The 21,131-nt window shown below is 44.0% G+C and overlaps 1 protein-coding gene across 2 annotated transcripts in view; it reads left to right on the top strand.

The window, feature by feature from the left end:
- The window catches only part of USP8 (ubiquitin specific peptidase 8), an 83,155-nt gene that overhangs the window by 32,798 nt on the left and 29,226 nt on the right, over nt 1-21,131 (top strand). For both annotated transcript variants that reach the window (XM_085847582.1, XM_085847581.1), the window contains exons 9-13: nt 988-1,150; nt 5,548-5,692; nt 7,626-7,837; nt 9,886-10,314; nt 10,453-10,542. In XM_085847582.1, coding sequence (XP_085703708.1) covers nt 988-1,150; nt 5,548-5,692; nt 7,626-7,837; nt 9,886-10,314; nt 10,453-10,542 — 1,039 coding nt within the window. The remainder of the gene's footprint in view (nt 1-987; nt 1,151-5,547; nt 5,693-7,625; nt 7,838-9,885; nt 10,315-10,452; nt 10,543-21,131) is intronic.

Below are 21,131 nucleotides of genomic sequence, written 5' to 3'. Positions count from 1 at the left end.
TTATCTCGTCTCTTGTCTCTGATCCCCCCTCCCCCCCACCCTCCAAATTAAAAATATCTTGAATTAACATAACAAAAAGTCGTGGGGATGCAAATTCTGTATGTCAATGTGTATCGTATGGTGACATTCCAGATGGGAGAGGGTCCCCACCCCTCAGTACAGTATTCCTGTCCCCACGTTCTGCAGTGCAGTGAGGTGTTTTGAATTGCATGTTTGAACTAGAAGTGCAATCCATAGAGGGCATATACCTCTGCCGTGCAATGCTTGATTCACTCGAACATATTGAGCCCAAGAAAATTTTGAAATATGCTATACAGTATATCGTTTTTGGCCCCATTTCTCAATGGTGAAGAATTCTCACATCCAAATCTGGATTTAGATCTTCACCAAAATTGAATCAATTCGTCCTTGTCACACACTCAACGTGTCTACCAAGTTTCATCCGAATCCGTCCACAACTTTTTGAGATATCGTGCACACAAATAAACAGACAAACAGACAGAGGTGAAAACGCAACCTCCTTCCACCTTCAGTGGTGGAGGTAAGAAGGATGATGATAACCTCCCTTGCTGCTCCCGTGGGGAGCGGATGTTTCTAGTCATAAATATTTAGTTATGCAACATTATTGATAGTTATGCAGCAATGTATTTCTTCCTCACATCTAAGAGTTAGGTATTGAGTTCATGAACCAAATACTGAACATCCCAGCTCATTACTTGGATGCAGCAAAGCGTCCAAGTAATTCTCTTTCCTGGTGCTCTTTCCACCAAACATAGTTTTTGTTTTTGTTGTTTTTTAAAGAGCTACAAAATAGCATCAACTGTACTGCCAGACAGTTTTAACACTTGAAAATACGATTGTATATTTTATCATGTGCATAGTCTTATAAATCCCTGATAGTTGTACCGTATGGTTTTGTTCCATCTTGTCTACCCTCTGGCACTCATCTACCCTGTCGGAATTTGTTTGGTATTTTTTTTGTGGCAGTGTGACGGTTGGAATGTTGGAAGGACAACTCCAGGAATCTTTCAGAGAGCATTGGCAAAAGAGGTCTGCAGCTGATCACTTGATATTGTTGGACTGGAGCAGCAGAATGCAAGACGTTGCTCAGTTTCATCCTCTCGCTTGTCTCCGGGATGCACTTTATAAGGTACTTGCGGGGTATGCTTACACATTGTATAAGCATACGATCTGTGTTTCTCCATTGTCTCGGGTCGTTAATCTGCATTTGATTTTTCATTTTTTTTTTTTCATACATTTATATTTTCATTTATGGATGCTTTCCAACAGTTCTGTGATTTTTTTTTTTATTGATTTTTTTTTTCCTGGTGTATTGGCTTCGATGTCCGTCAGTACACAAAATTGCCTTGCTTCCCCATTGTCTCCAGTCGCTTAACTGCATTTTTTCTTTGTTTTTTTCATCCATTTATATTTTTGTTTATGGATGCTTTCCGACAATTCTGTGATATTTATTGGTTCACGAGCGCCAGCCAGAGTGACCACTATATTCGTTATGTCTTTGTGTCTGTCTGTCCAGAGCATAACTCCGTGGACTTTGATCCGATCTTGATGAAACTTGGTTATGTGTTCCATATCAATGTCTAGTTGTGTTTTCCTGGATGAGGGTGTGCTACGCCCATTGTGGGCGGAGCCACGCCCAAAGAATAGCCATTTTTAGGGGGTAGTCGGATTAAAAATCTATCTTCTCCTCGGGAATTGACTGAATCTTATTGGAATGGGTTCTTCGGTATTTGAATAGCAAAATGAATTATCTAAAACTTGTTGTTGTCCAATCTTTCATTTTTGTCCCAAGGTCAAGGTCACAAGGTCAAAAACTTAGAAAATTGCGAATTTTGACATAAAAATCATACGACCACCCAAACTTTGAGAGCTGGGATGACAATATTTTTTATGCATAATCTTGAGGTCATTCCCCACCTAAAGTCTTGAAACCATTTTGCTCTATCTCGAACACCTTGCCCGTGGCGCCCCCTTCAAGTTTGTTTTTACGCTGATTTCATCAAAGTATGGATAATAATCCGAGGAGTGCGAAATGCCATATAGCCTATATGACGTTATATCGTTTCTGGAATGTTCCAGAGGAAGTTTTGCACCAAAGGTCATAATCCTTGACCTTTGACCTTTAAAGGCCACAAAGGTCAAATTTTCAAAGTTGTGGGAATCGAACCGGGTTTTCGACCTTCTTCGACGAACTAACTCCAATAAGCTATAGCACGTATCCTGTTTCCTTATTTTAATGTCCACAACATTGTTTTGTGACCTTTAAAGGTTATGCAAAGGTCAAATTTTGAAAGTTGTTGAACAAAACCGGGTTTTCCACATTTTGCAGCTAATAACCTGTCACTCGAACCACATCATGTTGATCATTTTTATAACTTGGTCAAACATTATCACATTATGCCTGGTGTTGGCTTAATGGTTAGGGTAGTGGGCTTGGGATCCTGGGGTCCTGAGTTCAAATCCCCCTCAGCTGTTGAATTAACACCAGGTGGGGTTGACTCTGCCTGTCATCCTTCCGAGGTCGGCAAAATGAGTGCCAGCATGCTGGTATACTGTGTCGGAGTGGCGACCCGTCCAGGATTGTTCCCAATAGCCAAGGAGACTGCTTCGGCGGCACCAACGCTCTGCACAGAGTATGGTCCTAATGGATGGATGGATTATCACATTGTCTCATCCTTGACTTCTGAAACAATCTGCATCGTCAAATACCGCTCGTGAACCATTGTGGTCTTCAGACTTGTTTGTTTATTTATTTTTTTCCCCCCTGGTGTATCGGCTTCGATGTCCATTGGCACGCAAAATTTCGGCTTTGTATGTCACCCAGAAGGTACCGATATTTAATATCAGTCCGTCAGTCAGTCAGTGGTTAGAAAGAACTTTCTACATTAGATTAGGAAACTACGTTGAATGTATATTTGGTAGGCCTTCTTTCCCCCCATGTATGTGTTAAGTGATTCTGTTGTGGGGCCGGGTCTCGGTGGCGAGCACGACCACAAGGGGGAGCAGTAGAGTCGGCTCCACCGAACACACCGGAATTTAGGTCGTGACCCTCGGATAAGTCCAAAGGTGCGGATCCCTTACAGGACTATGAATCGCCAATAATTCGACCGTGTGGAGTCTGGTTAATTGCCAACTTCAATATATACCTAAATACCCACGCAGTCCAACTACCGGGGAACCACACCCTCGGCAGGCCTCGAGTGGAACGAACCGTGTGTAACCCGAGCGGATGGTTACCGAGGTCCGTCGGTCCAAATGCACAATTACGGCAGCAATGGCCTTCCTAATCCCCAATACGCACCGTGGCAAACCAATGGCAGAAAGGACAAGGACGAGCTGGCACATTCAACAAGAGGGGAATTTATTAACAATAGTCAGGGAATGAGGGGAGCACGTCAGGGAAGAGTTATCCTAATATAGCAAGGCAAATAATGTACAAGGGCGAGATACTTAAGCAATGTCTACTTGTCAGACGAGGCCCACGGACACACACAAACACACACAAATACCCAGAAAGAGATGGACTTTATTGCCCCTTTCAGCTCAGAGGGAAGACGAGCTGAGGGAAGATAACGTGCTGGCCACCTGGCCGCGTTCGCGCAGCTCGATGTCCGCACCTTCCCGGAGCACCAGTCGCCAAAGCACGGACCATGGCAGCTGAATCCAGAGGAGGCGAGACGAGGTGATATCCCGTGATGAGATGGTCGACCGCTATCGCGACGATCCATGATCCTCCGGAACGCATTCTTGTCGACAACCACTCACTGGATTTGGATGCCAGGTTGGAGATGTCTGAATTGAAATGTCCTTTCCCACAAGATATGTCTCACACATGATGACAGGCTGCTTGGCAAACGCCACGATCTCTTTTTCCCTTTTTTTCTACTTCAATTCAATTCAACAGTTCTACTTCAATGAAAGTTCGGTGTTTTGATCAAATATACGAAAAGCAGTCAGATTATATCAGAAAGCTCAAGGTTGATGTGGATCTTTGTTTATTGTTGTTGTGTTGCAGCCTGAATTTACAATGGATTGAATTGAAAAAAAAATTTTGTCACTGATCTACACATAGAAACCCATAATGACAAAGTGAAAACATGTTTTTAGAAATTTTCACAAATCAAAAATGAAAATCTGAAATACCTTGTGTCGATAAATATTCAACGCCTTTGCTATGACACTCCAAATTGAGCTCAGGTGCTTCCAATTTCCTTTGATCATCCTTGAGATGTCTCAACAACTTGATTGGAGTCCATCTGTGGCCAATTCAATCTATTGGACATGATTTATAAATATACACACCTTTCTATATCAGGCCCCACAGTTAGCAGTTCATGTCAGAGTAGAAACTCCACCATGAGTCCAAGGAACTGTCCGTAGAACTCCGAGATAGAATTGTGAGGAGGCATAGATCTGGGGAAGGGTATAAAACGAGTGTTGAAAGTTCCCAAGAGCACAGTGAGCTCCATCATTAGGAAATGTGAATATGGAACTACCCACACTCTTCCTTGAGCTGGCCGTCCGACCAAACTGAGCAACTGGGCCAGAAAGACCTTGGTCAGGGAGGTGACCAAGAACCCAATGACCACTCTGACAGAACCACAGAGTTGCTTGGCTGAGATGGGAGAACTTGCCGGTAGGACAACAATCTCTGCAGCACTTCACAAATCTTGGCTGAATGGCAGAGTGGCCAGACAGAAACCACTCTTGAGAACAAGTAGAACAATTGATGAAATCAACAGGACATTGATCAAGGCATGGCAAACACCATGGGAAGCAAGGAGAAGGTAACATTTTGGCCGTTAACCCTTCATCGGAGGAAGAGAGGAAACTTTCTGCTGATTTCATCCTTTGTTTGACTCGTGTCACTTTTGTATGGAAGTCCTGCAAACATAAAGGAACAGCCATTAACTAATGTACACATCAAATTGTGAGCACTTTGCTCTGTTAACTCAGTTGTGTTCAAACAAATGGAACAGGTCAGGCTAGAAACTTTTGAATCACTCTTCATAAATGTGTCCCCCTTGTGAAAACGAATTGTTCAATTATTATATTGCAATGGGCTGACAGAATGTTGAAGAGGTATGCACACCTTCCTCAAAGTTGTCTCGCCTGGGTTTGAATCCTGATCCAGCTACAAACGGTCACCCCAGTATTTCACCGGCAGGGTGATCCATCATTATGTGTGCCATTCCTTGGATGGACGTTAAACTCGGCGTCCCGTCGACTGGCAATAGTTGGTGGACATTGAAGATCCCATGGTGTTCTTCGCAAAGAGTAGGCGATCTATCGCCGGCACATGGCCCAATTTCAAATTCCTGCCCCAACCAGCAGAGGGAATGCGTTAGCGGCAAAGCCATGCCCTCGGTCAATGATGCTCCCTCGCAGCGTTGCACGGCATACAAATAAAGACGAAGAATTGTATTGCAGAGCATTGTCGAATTGAGTTCCCACCAAAAGTGTTTGTTTGAAAATTCGATGTGACATGCTTTGTGATTCTCATTTTGTTCTTGGCTTTGTTCACAGTGGGATTCGGAAACGCGCCTTCGGAATGAGCCACTTATATTGGAGGGTGGATATGAAGCCTGGCTTCTACATTATCCTATGTACAGCACCAACTCCAAGGTGCAAGCGCCACGTCTGGCCTCATCGCCGACTGGCATTTTGCTACGTGCGTAATGCTAGAATGAATGGCTGCCCCCATTCCCACATGCTTCACATACACACGGTTGTTTGCAAGGTTTGCTGTTTTCCTTTTTGCTTTTAGAAAGTGTCAGAACTCGAGATGATATGATTGTCAAGTACAGCTGCCAGGGAGCACTCGATTGTCTATTCTCTTTGTCCCAACTCGTGCTTGACAATGGTGATACCATGACTAACGAGAACACCACTCGGTAGAGCGCACACCTTCGCCAGGTTGAACAGTTTACATTTTCTATCCCAATCGAATCAGCTTGTTCTTGGTTGGACCTCTGGTAGCTTGTACAGTACGTGTTGCTACGTTTGAACCTGGGGAGTAACTACAGAAATCTACCTGTCTGCGTTCCTCCCTTCTTTCCAATTTTTTTTTTTTTCACAATTCTCTTTATTCATTCTAATTCTTGTTTTTGTTAGTTTGTTTGTTTGTTTGTTTGTTGTTTTTTTTTCTTATCTTTCATCCCTTCCACTATCTGTTCCTCTCTTTCGTTCTCTATCTCTCGAAGGGGAAGTGAATTGTTGCAGAAATATTTCTGTAAGGCTCACTTTGGCTGTGCCTGGATGGGTTTCTGAGGGTTGTGGAGTCGTGACTGAAACCTGAATCCTATCCAGGTTCCTCCTGATGACTCCAGATTTGCTCTTTACTTCTTCAGGTACCTTCTTGGTTCTCCGTTTGATTGTCACCGACCCAACTCATCCACCTGATTTTTGTCATAATCCCGTACATAACTTTTTGAGATAACCTGCTCACAGACAGACAGACACGAGTGAAATCATAACCTCCGTCCACCTTTGGTGGCAGAGGTAAAAACTTAAAAAAAAAACTTGTGTTCCATTTCCGGATCTTCACCAAAATTGAATCAATTCATCCTTGTCACACGCCTTACTTGTCCACCAAGTTTCATCCGAATCCGTCCGTAACTAATTGAGATATCGTGCTATGTATCATTTTTGGCCCTGTCACTCAATGGTGAAGAATTACTTTAAAAATATTGGATCCGGATCTGGATCTTCACAAAAATCTAATCATTTAGGCCATATGACACACCCGAACCTGCCCACCAGATTTTGTCCGGATATGGTCCTAACTTTTTTGAGATATCCTGCTCGCAGACAGATAAACAGCCAAACAGGGGTGAAAATATAACCTCCATACACCTTCGGTGGCAAAGGTAACTATTTAGATCCGGACTAAGATCCAGCTGCCCCACGCAATATGGAGATTATAATCTGGTAGTTGAAAGGTTCATGTTTTAGTCGGAGTACTTTGGGGTAATATAATATTTTTGTTAATGTCAACCATTAACTTTTCGTTTGAGTCCAACAGATTTATTGGTCACCCCTTCCATCTCATCGTTCATCTGAGATGTGCAAATAAATTATACCGACCAGGATGCCATACGTAGAATTTGGAATCCAGCATTAAATTCTGTTGAACACCGGAGTGACTTTCCATGCAGATGCTGCACAGTGCACCTCTGTCACTGTGGGGCCGAGTCCGAGTCTCGTCTCGAGGTCACCTCATGATTGGGTGCATATTTGAACGGGACATACCTGCATGTACTTTTTCACCTCCAAAATTACTCCATGATCGTTGCTGAGTAGGACATGAGCTTTACTCTTTGAGCAAATCACTGGGGATCTATCAATGCCTGTGACATCTTATCTGTTTCTCGTAAAAGCTACACTTTTGACAAATTTACTTCCGAGCCAAGGTGAGTCTGTTGCTTTAGTAGTTGTAAGGAATTGCTCCAATTCAGTAAGGAATTGCTCCAATGTGTGGCCTGCTTTAGAGTGTTGCTAAATATTTGTTACTTGTGTACATTATTGCACTTTGCAGTTGCCCTTGATAGGAAAGTGACGTGCTTTATCACCCAGTTGTTTTTTCTCTCATCTTTTATCACCAGAGGATCTAAGCTATCCAAGTCTCAAAATACCACCACCAGCTACTCCCTCTGTCCCTTTGGCTCCACTGGCTTCGCTCTCAAGCAACACAGACAACGGCGATCTCGTAAACTCTGAGGACACTGTGCCCACTGAGCACAATAAGCAAATCGTAGCACAGACAGAACCAACCAAAAAGCCAAAGAATGATCATATGACTTGCAAAATTCCACAGGTGAGTGAGTGCCTGGAGTTTGGGGATAATGTTAGGCAAACGGGGAGGATATCGTTTCCACCAAAAGCAAGACTCTAGTCAAGGACTGTCAGTCTGGAACAGCTAACATTTAATAGCTCTTTTTCTGGTTTTAATGACTACCTGTTTATGTTGCTCTATTTGTACGTCACATCTGAGCACCTTTCTCACATTGCTTGGATCTCAAGTTAGAATTGAACATTCTGTGTTGATTTGTCCACAGACAAGTCTCATGATGTCCTTACATATTCGCGGTCGATATTTTCATTGTTATTAACCACGGTGAAGAGATGCTACGCTTTCTGCTTCACCAAAACCTGAGAGTATTTTTGTCCTCTCTGCCAACTATCAATGACTTCTTCCATGCAAAGTACTTTGCCAGAATGAGTTGACTCACCACTTTGTAATGCCAAGGAGGAGTATTGTATGCCGTAATAGGTTGCACTTGTCCACAACAGCAAGAGCAGTTATTTCACTGCTGCTCCGAATGCGAGTGGCATTCACACTCGGTGGAGCGCACACCTCCGCCAGGCTAAACAGTTTACATTTTGTAGCCCACCGATAGGCCGGGTCTGCATCCGGACCGAAACCAAAATCTAATTGGCTTGTTCTTGTCACTTACCCAACTCATCCACTATGTTTTGAAATATCGTGCCATACAGTATATCATTTTGGCTCTCTCTCTCTCTCTCTCTCTCACTCTCACTCTCACTCTCACTCTCACTCTCACTCTCACTCTCACTCTCACTCTCTCTCTCTCTCTCTCTCTCTCTCTCTCTCTCTCTCACACTCTCACACTCTCACACTCTCACACTCTCACACTCTCACACTCTCACACTCTCACACTCTCACACTCTCACACTCTCACACTCTCACACTCTCACACTCTCACACTCTCACACTCTCACACTCTCACACTCTAACACTCTCTCTCTCACACTCTCTCTCTCTCTCTCACTCTCTCACTCTCTCACTCTCTCACTCTCTCACTCTCTCACTCTCTCACTCTCTCACTCTCTCACTCTCTAACTCACACTCACTCTCTCTCGCACTCTCTCTCTCACACACTCTCTCCCTCGCTCTCTCACACTCTCTCTCTCACACTCTCTCTCTCACACTCTCTCTCACTCACTCTCTCTCTCGCTCACTCTCGCTCTCTCTCTCACTCACACTCTCTCTCTCTCACACTCTCTCTCTCACACTCTCTCTCACGCTCTCTCTCTCACGCTCTCTCTCTCACGCTCTCTCTCTCACGCTCTCTCTCTCACTCTCTCTCTCTCACACTCTCTCTCTCACGCTCTCTCTCTCACGCTCTCTCTCTCACGCTCTCTCTCTCACGCTCTCTCTCTCACGCTCTCTCTCTCACGCTCTCTCTCTCACGCTCTCTCTCACGCTCTCTCTCACACTCTCTCTCACACTCTCTCTCACACTCTCTCTCACACTCTCTCTCACACTCTCTCTCACACTCTCTCTCACACTCTCTCTCACACTCTCTCACACTCTCTCTCACACTCTCTCTCACACTCTCTCTCTCTCACTCTCTCTCTCACTCTCTCTCTCACTCTCTCTCTCACTCTCTCTCACTCTCTCTCTCTCTCTCACTCACTCTCTCACTCACTCTCTCTCTCACTCTCTCTCTCTCACTCTCTCTCTCACTCTCTCTCTCACTCTCACTCTCTCACTTGAATTTTTATTTATTTATTCCAATATCTGCATCCTGATCTTCATCAAAACCGACACAATTTGTCCATCCTTGTCACACACTCAATCTGTCCACAAGGTTTCGTCCGAATCCACCCATAACTTTTTGAGATGCGCCGCCATAAAACCATTAAATTTTGTTGATGGTTTTATGGCGGTGTACGTTGCCATTAAGGGATTAGCGATTAAAAAAAAAAAAAGTGAATTTTTATGTATTTATTATTATTTATTTATGATTTTTTTAAGCACCTTTTCAGCATCACTTTTCTTTTGCCTTTTTTTTTTTCTTCGTGTTAACCAAGTCTTGTTTTCACTCCACGATTGTTCAGGTAGATCGGTCAACCAAACCCGCTCAGCAGATCGAAGATGTACCCAGCGGGATTATGAAGGGAGAAGGAAGAGGCATTGAGAAGTCCATGAAGAACAAGGAATTGTTGTTGATTGAATCGAAAGGACCAGAGAAAGATGGTCCTTATGTGGAAGGGCAAGGTAGCAAAGAGAGCGAAAGGATGAATAAAGAAAATGTGCAGATGGATTTACAATACAGGATAGGCAAGGAGAATGCGGAAAAAAGGGAAAAAGAGGAGAACATCATAAGACAGGAGGAAGCAAAGGCAAAAACCGAAAAGGAAGAACAAGAGAAGAAGGAGAGAGACAAAATGGTGGCACGACTTCGACAACAAAGGCTGGACAAAGAGCAAAAAGACCGAGGGAATGAGCATGGTTCGGGTGAAAGGGTTTCTTCTCATCCAGATCAGGTATGTTTTGATTATTTTTTTTCAAGTGTACTATCCAGGACTTTATTGTGCTCAATTGTCTTCTTGCAGCAACTTTCCTTCCTGGAAATAAGAAGTTTAATATCATCTTCCTTCATCGAGTTGTTGTATTGTTTGCAGAATGTCAGTGAAAAGGCTCAGAGAGAAAGGTTGGAACAAAGAAACCGTGCAAAGATGAAGGAAGAAGAGGAGGAGATGAACGGACCCATGGTAATTTTTATACAAGTTAACTGTAAATGGGCTGTTCGTTAATTTTGTACGGATCCTATGGCTGCCGTTTGTGTCATTGCTGGGAGTGTGGTTGTGCCACTGATGCAGCGCCACCTGTAGATCAGAGCAGGAATTTGTAATTAGTTCAGGGTGCTGACAATATCTTGCTTACTCTTCGTTAAGGACACCGTGGGATCTTTAACGTCCACCAACTAATGCCCAGGTTAACATCTCTCCAAGGGACGGCACATACGGGTAGTGGACAAAAAAAATGGAAACGCCAATGAAGTCACTGAACAGGGCATTGGTCCACCACATGTGGCCAGTATGGCCTGTTTCTGCGATGACATAGAATCTACCAGTGTCTGGAATTCTGCAGGAGGGATGTGGCACCATTCTTCCACAAGAAAGTCATTTGACTCGCACCTGTTTCATTGAAATGCAAAATGCTGTCTCGGGCGTCGTTCCAGAATATCCTATAAATGCTCGATTTAGTTCAGATCTGGTGATTGAGAAGGCCATGACATTGATAACATCAGTCATGCTCATAAAACCATTGGGTGACAACACGTGCTCTGTGGATGGGGCTATTGGGGGGGGGGGGGTTGGGGGGTTCCTCTTACAGCCGTGCTAGCCATAATATTATAGGCACCACCTGTACATTGATGAATGCCTTTTTTTTGTCCACTACCTGTACATTGATGAATCACCATGCCTGTGAAACACCGGGATGACAGTTTATAGCCGGGTAGGGATTCAAACCCAAGCGAGACAGCTTAGAGGTGCGTGTGCGTACCTATCGGCCATCCTGCCAGCTATTATGGGCTGTTGAACAATACAGACTTCTGAAGAATGACATCAGAGCATATTTTAATGATGGAAACTTTGTGATGAACTTGTCATATTAATTTAAAAAAAAAATTTTTATTCCATGTCAGGGTTATCCTGAGTTCAAATCCCACTCAGCTGTTGAATTAATACCACGTGGGGTTGACTCTGCCTGTCATCCTTCCGAGGTCGGCAAAATGAGTGCCAGCATGCTGGTATCCTGTGTCGGAGTGGCGACCCGTCCAGGATTGTACCCAATCGCCAAGGAGACTGCTTCGGCAGCACCAACGCTCTGCACAGAGTATGGTCCCAGTGGATGGAGTGGATGGAGTGGATGGATGTCAGGGTTCTCATCAGGATTTGTGGAAGGCCTGGTGCTCGACCAAATTCAAACACTGGGACTTGTATCCCATTGTGGGGGAAATGGTGGTGGAATTGTATCCCATTTAATTATTAAAAATCTAGCAGGTATTATTGGAGTTACCAATGTTTTCGTCAAAGTAATATATGTACGAGTTGAAAAATTTAATATATACGTGAAGGAAGTATAAATATTCATGCAATCAGAAAAATGCCTGTTTACCTCCTTTGTTCTGTTTTATACCAACTTTATTCCTGTTGATTTTGATTCACTTTCACTGCATGAAAGAGATCAAACCCGATAAATTGTGACATTAACATCTGTTGAAAAGAGAGCACTTGATTTACAGGTCAGTCTCAGGTAGCAACAGAATGATTGCTTATATTATAGAGATATTCGACTGTTCAGGAGCAGGTGCAGGTGTGCTCGGCTGTTGAGACATCTCAAATTGAGTCACAATTAGAGATGTTTCAACATCAGGTCAGGTCAGGTATGAGAGTATGCGGCAGAGCAGCGCGTTGCTGCGTCCACTTTCCGCTGGAACTCCAGGGGCCACCATCTGGCCATCCCCCAGGCAGATGCCTGGCTCATCTCCATCTCCTTGAGATGCCGATCAACCTGCTGCAACCACGAGGCACGTGGTCGGCCTATTGGCCTCCTCCACTCACGAGACTCCCTCGCTGAGAGAATCTGGTGAGCAGGATCAGCATCAGGAAAACGAGCCACATGTCCATGCAGCTGCAGCTGACGCTCACGAACTATGCAGGTAACAAATCTCATTTTAGTCTCTCGCAGCATCCGCTCGTTGGACACAAATTCCGACCAGCGATAGCCAAGGATTCTCCGAAGAGACCTGGTACCAAGGGAATTAAGTCTCCATCTCAGATCCTTTGTCAGAGTCCAAGTCTCACATCCATACAGCAAGACTGGAAGCAGCAAGGACCTGAAGACTCAGACTTTCGTACTCCCGCACAGGTACCGGCAGCACCACACCCCATTATCCAGTGAATCCATGACTCCCCAGGCCCGACCCAGACGTCTATTGACGTCTGATTCACAGCCAGCGGAGATATCAATATCACTGCCAAGGAAAGTGAATCTCTCCACGACCTCAACATCCTCGCCACAAACAGGCACAGACAGGACAGCAGCATCCAAGATGTCATTGAAAGCCTAGATCTTAGTTTTGACCCAGGAAACCCGTAATCCCAGTGGCTCCGACTCCTCATTCAGCACCTCGAGGGCCCCCAAAAGGATATCTGAAGTCTCCGCAAAGATGACTGCATCATCTGCGAAATCAAGGTCAGAGATCTTGACGTTCCCAAACGATGCACGCAGCTTGATCTCTCTGACATCCTCCCTGGAATCCAGTCCAAAAAAAGTGCTGAAAAGTGTGGGGGCCCAGTACACACCCCTGACAAACTCCAGTAGCAACTGGAAATAAGTCAGAGATGGTACCACTACATCTCACAGCACTCTCTATACCAGAGTAGACTTCAGACATCAGATCGATCAGTTTTGGTGGCACCCCACGAAGACCAAGAATCCTCCAGAGGGCATCCCGATTCACTGAATCAAACGCATTACAGATCAACATCGGCTGCAAGCAGCCCCTGCCGGAAATCTTGCCTGCGTTCGGTGAGGACCCGAAGAGCAAGGATACGATCAATCATCGACCTCTTTGGTGTAAAGCCTGACTGCTTTGGACGCAGGTGCTCAAGCAGATGGTGGCGAAACCTCTCAAGAATTATCCGAGCAAAGACCTTGCCCGGCAATGAGAGCAGCGTCACCACTCGGTAGTTGTTGCAGTCTTGGCGATCACCCTTCCTTTTCTGGAGAGGGACAACAAGGCCCCTCTTCCAGTCAGTTAGGATGATGCCTGTGTTCTAGGCAGAGCACAGAACTGCATGCAATGACATGAGTGCAGCATTTCCACCAGCCTTGAGAAGTTCAGCATGGATGCCACAGATCCCTGGAGCTTTACCCCATTCAACCGGTTCACCACAGCTTGTGTTTCCACCAACGAAGGTGAACCACAGTTGATTTGAGGGTCAACAACAGTGATTGTAACACCCCTGACGTCCAACTCAACAGCTGGTGGATCGGCCTGGTACAGCCGCTCAGAGTAACTGGCCCAGCGGGCCTTCACTTCGGACTCCTCTGTCAAGAGCCAACCACCCTCTGCTCTAACTGCAGTACACTGAGGGATGGGCTTGGATGAACGCAATGCGTGAATTCCCCTGTAAACAGGACGAGAATCACTTGACCACAGGTGATGCTCTACCCCCTCACAGATTACTTGCACATCGGCCTCCTTGTCCACCATTAGCGCACGTACAGTTTTATGTCTCAGCTCCCTGAACAGCCTGGGAGAATGCCATTCAGCTGGGATGGTACCATACTCCTGGATTTAAGGTGCAACTTAAGAGTTGCTCCAACAAGCCAGTGGTCAGTTTTGAGGAACTGAGCACTCCGGTAGACCCTGCAGTTCTGGATCATCCTCCAGCTACCATCAATGAGCAGATGGTCAACCTCCTTTGCCACACCGCCAGCGTTGGAATACCACGTCCAGCGATGAGCTTGTGGGCGCTGAAACCATGAACCGGCCACCTTAAGTCCATGAGTTCTTGCAAAGGCAAGGAACTTAGTGCTATTCTGGTTCATAGTTCCTAGCCCATGGGGACCAACATACGTCTCATAACGATCCCTATCAGTTCCAGTTGATGTATTGAAATCCCCCAAGACTAGAAGTGTATCTCGTCTGGGGCACTGATCAACCACAGACTCGAGCGTGGCATAGAATGCATCCTTCACGGTGAGATCACTCGCCTCAGTCGGAGCATAAATAGAGACCAGGGAAATGACACCTTAGGAGTGACGAATCCTTTGTGTCATAATACACTCGTTGACCGGTGTTACCTCAATTGTTATTGGAGTCAGCTTATTGGACACAGCTACAGCAACTCCTTGGGCATGGTAACCATCAGGGCGACCAGACCAATAGGAGGTGTAACCGCCCACCATGATCTCACCGCAATCCGGTCTCCGAAACCTCAGAGAGTGCTGCAATACCGATGTCTCAACGCTTGAGCTCAGATGATAACAGAGATAGGTGATCATCCTCTCTGAGTGATAGGACATTCCAGGCACCCACCCGAAGGGACCGCCTCAGGTTAACCCAAGGAGACCGCCGTCTGGTGGATGACAACTCAGCACCACTCCGACACACTCTCCTGCAATCTGACCTGGGAATGTTACCCCGTGGTTTCCCTCCTATCATCAAAGATTGGGGGTCCTGAAGGCTTTGCCCCAATCCCGTCATCCATTGAGCTGCCCTGCGAAAGGAAGCTGCACAGGAGGTATTCCCATGGAGTGGGTGTTCAGAGTTCTTTGCGTTTTTGTGTTTTGTGGAATGAAGGGTTTTACGGTTAGGTGGCCGGAGTGAAAATCCTGCCACAAACCTTCTAATAAGAAGTAACCCAACTGCAGGAGGACGGCCGCAGACACAGTTGGGCACGAGATATGGATGGCCGTTGGCTCACAAGGAGCTCCTCCGCCCTTTGAGAGGTTTTGTTTTTAATCCTGCTGGGTGTCCATATCCAAACACCCTCCTCACCAAAAAACCTGGTGGGGGAGACGGTTTAGTCGCCGACAACCCGACCATGGAAGAGGTTCGTGCAGGTTTACATGATATTTGTCCTGTAGCAAGTCACAGATCTCATCTGGCCTGACCTGACATGCCTGATCTCAACATGTTAAACCCAAATCATTTGTACAGAATAAATGTTAATTCTGTAAATTGCTTGTACTTTTGCACTTTCTTTAGAATGGTTTAGATACGGTAGAGTTCACTTCCGAGAAACTGTAGTTCAGGCAAGATTAAATCTGAAAAGTTGTCTGTTCAGTTAACTTGAAATATTTTCTCTCCGTTTCCTTTTTCTCATCCACACTGAATTTACTGATAAGGATGCTGAGCTTATCATATAATGCTGAGCTAAAAATCCTGCGATAATGAGAAGCGTTAGAGAGACTCTCACTGTCCAATAAATTATTATTATCCCCACACTTTTTGAAAAAAAAAACGGGATATTGTAATCGGCTCCGTCCGTCTGTTTGACTGTCCATCATGCTATATCCTCCTAAACGGTTATGCAGAAATTCACCAAACTTGGCAGTTATGATCACCACATGGCACTAAGGTGCAAGATCAGTATCATTTTTGGCCCCGCCCAGCCAAAAGGTCAAATTCCAAAAAATGCAATTACGGGCACATTTTTGATCATTTTTAAAAAAGGAAACGTATATGCAATCAAAAATAGGGGGGGGCATCAAATAAGGCTTTGACCTCTGGGTTCATGCCCAGGGTTAGGAGCTTTGGATCATGGGTCAAATCGGGGGGGGCGGGGGGAAGACAAAAAAAAAAACGCATGGGTCAAAAAGCGTTATTAGCCATTGATTCTATCATTCCCTGAGGCCTGCACTAATTTTACAAATTTAATTCTTGAAATTTCCTTCAACGACCTTCAATTCAAATATTTCATGTAAACGTGACGGTTGTGCCACTCAGTTTATATTTGTGGTGAGAACCTAGGATGTTTATACATTTAATGGAAAACAAGAAGGAATCCATTTCAGGCAACCTTCCGACAGGATCAAAACATGGAGGTCTACTTTATCTCACTGCCAGGATTTTACTTTTTGAAGATACCTCTTTATGTTTTTCATGTACATTGTCCTCATGTATATTAAAATAAAAAGGATGATGTGATGAAAGAATCCTGAGCTCAGAAATCCAGAAGAGATTAGAATTCAATACTCATGAAGAAGAACTTAGGACGAGAAGACTTGGTCGGTATGGTGATGTGCAGTGAAGGTCAGAAGAAGAATCTGTAAAAAATGCAATAAAGCTCGTGATAGAAGGAAGAAAGTCGAGAGGAACTATTAAGAAGAAGTGGATTGAAACTGTCAAAGATATGAATGGTTGTGTGATGCAATGATATGGACATCACAAAAGTGATGCGATGGATAGATCCGTGCAGAGGAATCCCATAATTCAACAAATCCTTTCAATAGAAAGGGGAATATGGTCAGAATAGGTTTGTTGTAATATACATCATCATCATGGTTTTTGTTTATTAGCTATTCTTTTCATTTTTTCTGACAACTTTCAGCGAGTTTTTGTATGGTATGCATCATAACAGTTGTTGAACCTGTTCATTGATGTACCACACTTTCTTTCAGGTGACATTCCTGATTTACTTTTATCGCTCTTTGTATCTCCTCTACCTTTTGTGTCAAGCCAAAACAATTGGAGTAGCTGCAGTGAGAGAAAATACTTTTAAGAAAGCTGTTCAGTGTGCTGTCGTTGAAGAGGATAAAAATGTAGTTTGGTAACAATGTAGAAAGTGGATCTGTAAAAGAAACATATAAATTTGGCAGAGACTGATCATCTCAGATAAAATTTGGAATGGTACTCAGTAGAGAGCATACCCCTGCCAGGCTGAACAGTTTATATTTTTGTATCCCACTGATTTTCAGCTTTCCAGGGACTACTTGTATATCGTATTTGACACGCTCTCAATTTTGACGAATCGCTTCAAAAAAATCTTCGGATCCACATCCGTATCTTCACCAAAAATTGAGTCGATTCATCCTTATCACACCCTCAACCTGTCGAAGTTTCGTCTGAATCTGTCCATAACTTTTTGAAATAGAACGGGCACTCAGTATAGCGCATACCTTCGCCAACGCTACATTTTGCCCCCCCCCCCCAAGAAACCGTTGATTGTGAGGGTATTTAATCCCATACCACGTCTGCCATCTCATATGTGTTATGATGGCTTAAAAACATTAAATTTCCTGCTGTTCGACACTGATTCACGTACATTGTACAAATTCTGTATGAACTCCCTGACCTTTTTGGGTGTAGGTGTCAAGTGAATCTGATGACAACTGGTCACATTATAAGAAATCAAATATTACACATCACAGGATAGGGAATTTAATTCTAAACATTTTGAATCTACTTACATGCAAATTGTATTAGAATTGACCGCGTTATGATTATAAAGGTCGTTGACCCCCCTGACCTTTGACCCAAACCGCGAACAAAGGTAATGACGTCATTGTGTCATATCGTATATCACAAGATTGGGCATTGAATTCACAACATTTTGGCATTGGTTGCATGCAAATTGGATAAAAATCGACCGCACAATGGCAAAATGACGATTTTGACCTTTTCATGACCTCGACCTTGAGCTTTGTACTCTTAATTTTGTAATTGGTATTTGAGTGTGGGGAACAGAACAGTCAACATTTTGGTGTTGGTTTCATGCAAATCCGATAAGAATTGACCGTGTTATGACTAAAACCGCACATTTTGCAATGTCGTGACCCCCCTAACCTTTGACTCCCAACCGCTAATAAGGGTTATTATGTCATTATGTCATGTCACATATCACAAGATGGGGCATTGAATTCTGAACATTTTGGCATTAGTTGCATGCAAATTGGATACAAATTGACCGCGCTATGGTAAAAAGACGATTTTGACCTTTTCATGACCTTGACCTTGACCTTTGACCCGATCGCTCCCAAAATCTAATCAAATGGTCCTCGGATAATGACCAATCATCCCACCAAATTTGCTACGATTCAGTTCAATACTTTTGGAGTTATGCGAATAACAAACAAACAAACAAACACACATATTCACAAATAAATAAATAAATACACAGCGATCAAAACATAACCTTCGCAACAAAGTTTGCGAAGGTAAATATCCTGCTCACAGACAAATGAACAAACAGGGGTGAAAACATAACCTCCATCCACCTTCAGTGGTGAAGGTGACGAGCTCATCGGAGGAAAAAAATAATCGCATTTGTCAACAATCCGTGCAGTGATGAAATCATTGTTTCATATTGCAAGTCATTCAAACTCCTGGGTCTCGGCCATGATCTTTTTTGGGCAAACCACATTTCAAAGTTGGCCTCTAAAGCCAGCCGCTGACTGGGTGTCCTTCGTCATACAAAGTCCTTCCTTTGCACACCTGAACTCCTCTCCACCTGCAAGGCCTTCATCCGCAGCTTGATGGAGTACTGCTCTCCCCTCTGGGCTGGCTCTCCTGCCTTACATGCCTTACATGCTTTATATCTTACTCAGCTTGACGCTGTAGAAACCGAGGCCTTCAAAATCATTGAAATCTCCTGCGATGAAGCAGTGTCTATGGGCTTATCACCTCACCATCGCAGATCGGTTGGTCGTCTCTCTGTCTTCAGACTCCTTTCTGATTTTGCACTCTGCTCTTTCCGGTGCTTTGCCCCTCCTCACCCCCCTCCCCCACCACAAGCTTTCTGCATGATTCACATGGTCCACCATCAACCCTTTTCTGGTAAAACTACTTAAACCCAGGATCACTGCTCACCTCCACTCATTTGGTCCTCTGTTTTTTTATCCTCTCTGTCGAATCGACTTCCACATTCTCTTCAATCTAGTCTTCAAGTGGGGTCTTCATGAAGTTTGAATGACTTCAAGACCTCCAGGTCTTCAAGACAGCTGTTCACCACCATTTCAGATTGTCCTGAATCCAAAACCATGATCATTTCTACCCTTGTTAACACCACCCAAATCCATCCTCTTTCCATTTTTCCATTTTTCTGTCCTTGGTAGTTTCCTCCTGTCTCCATATTCTCCACCCGATGCGTCCTCTGTGTCCAACTTGTCTACATGTGTCCAACCCAATGCATGCATGTTTTGTGTCCTGTTTTTGTCTTAAGTCTTGATCCATTCACTGTACTAGCGCTTCCACGAGCCTCGGCTCCCTTGACAAATGTAACAGCGGCAAAGTCGATGGCGCACCATCGCAAATCCCCACACTACCCACGTAAAGCAAAGTTGAAAGATGGCATAAAGTTCCACCAGAAATGACCCAATATCAAATTTTGAGTTAAAACTACCCCATGTGACCGCAAGTCCCCACCACCTGGGGCATGAACTGGGGGTCGAATACTAAATAAATTGTTACATGTTTCATGTGTGTTGTTGTTGTTGGTTGTTGTTGCACATCCTCCAATGTTGATTGCACAAACAAAGTTTCATGAAAAAATGTTTGAAAATTTACTCATAATTGCATTTTTTGGTATTTGACCTTTTTACTCACCCCAGGGGATGGCGTCAAAATTGTACTGTTGTTGCTATGTGGTGATCGTAACTACCAAGTTTGGTGAATTTCTGCCCAACTGTTTAGGAGGGGATCGCATGATGGACAGATGGACGGAGCCGATTACAATATACCCCGGTTCTTTTCAAAAAGTGTGGCAATAACAAATGCAGATAACAGCAAGAGCAGTCCTGACAGTTGGGCATGAAGCCCATCGGCATATTGTGGTAGTATCCGGTATGGTGAACTCTTTGAGAGAAGTTCACTTTTGACTGGTCCAAATGGGATAAAGCTTGGAAGTTCAGTTGGATACTATAAGCAGATTAACATTTAAGTCATTCATGCCTGTTGTTTGTGTCCTTTATAATATTCTTTAAAACAGTAAGTTTCCTGTTTGGAAGATTTTCAGTTTTGTTTGACGACCAGGCAGGCAGACAGAGTCGAAAAATTATCTCGCTTCTCTCTGCGCCCGCACGATCAGGACGAATTCAGAGACAAAGCACTGTAAAATTACAGGTTTGTTTTCTGATTCATGTTCAAAACATGACATTCGATTTAAATAAGTTGTTGTTCCTCGATCATAAACTGACGTTTGTAGACAGTCGGATGGACGGACATGAACCAATTGATTTACCCCGGTTTTTGCTTCGCGTACATGGGATAATTATTTCTGCAAAGTTTGGTGATTATGCGCGAAGCAATGAATGATGAGAAATGAAACCACGACATACACCATCACATTGTTTATATACACTTGGTTGTGAACCTCCCTCACACAGCATCAGTAGTGTTTTCTGGAAAGAGCATCAAATTGTCTCTATGAGAGCAAATTAAAGTTGCTACATTTTCTTCATCGCATGCTATTTACTTAATGCTTCATCGCCTCCGCGTGGTGGAGATATGCACTGTACCGAATGCCCTTCCAGTTTAATGTTGTTTTTCAGCAAGAAAAATATTTCCAATATATTTTCCAATATATGAAACGATGACATCCCTCCAGAACGCGTTGTTGAGAATGGGATCGCGATCATTACTGACACCTTCCTTTTCATTTTAGCCATTGTATTTGTTTGTATCGAGGTGTTTGTTTTTTGTTTGTTGTTGTTTAATTTCTCTTTTTAATTGGAATTTGCCATCTCGGTTGTTTTAATATAGGTTTGCACTGTTTTATTCTTTAACCCTTTGAACCCTGAGCTCCTTGGACATTTTCGCTCCCTCACCCTGGGTTCACGAGAT

Source organism: Eptatretus burgeri, chromosome 11 (assembly GCF_056783735.1).
Source record: "Eptatretus burgeri isolate ZD-2024b chromosome 11, Ebu_testis_v1, whole genome shotgun sequence".
NCBI classification, from domain to species: Eukaryota; Metazoa; Chordata; class Myxini; order Myxiniformes; family Myxinidae; genus Eptatretus; species Eptatretus burgeri.
Note: the sequence above shows the minus strand (reverse complement) of the source record. Positions and strands in the feature narration are given on the sequence as shown.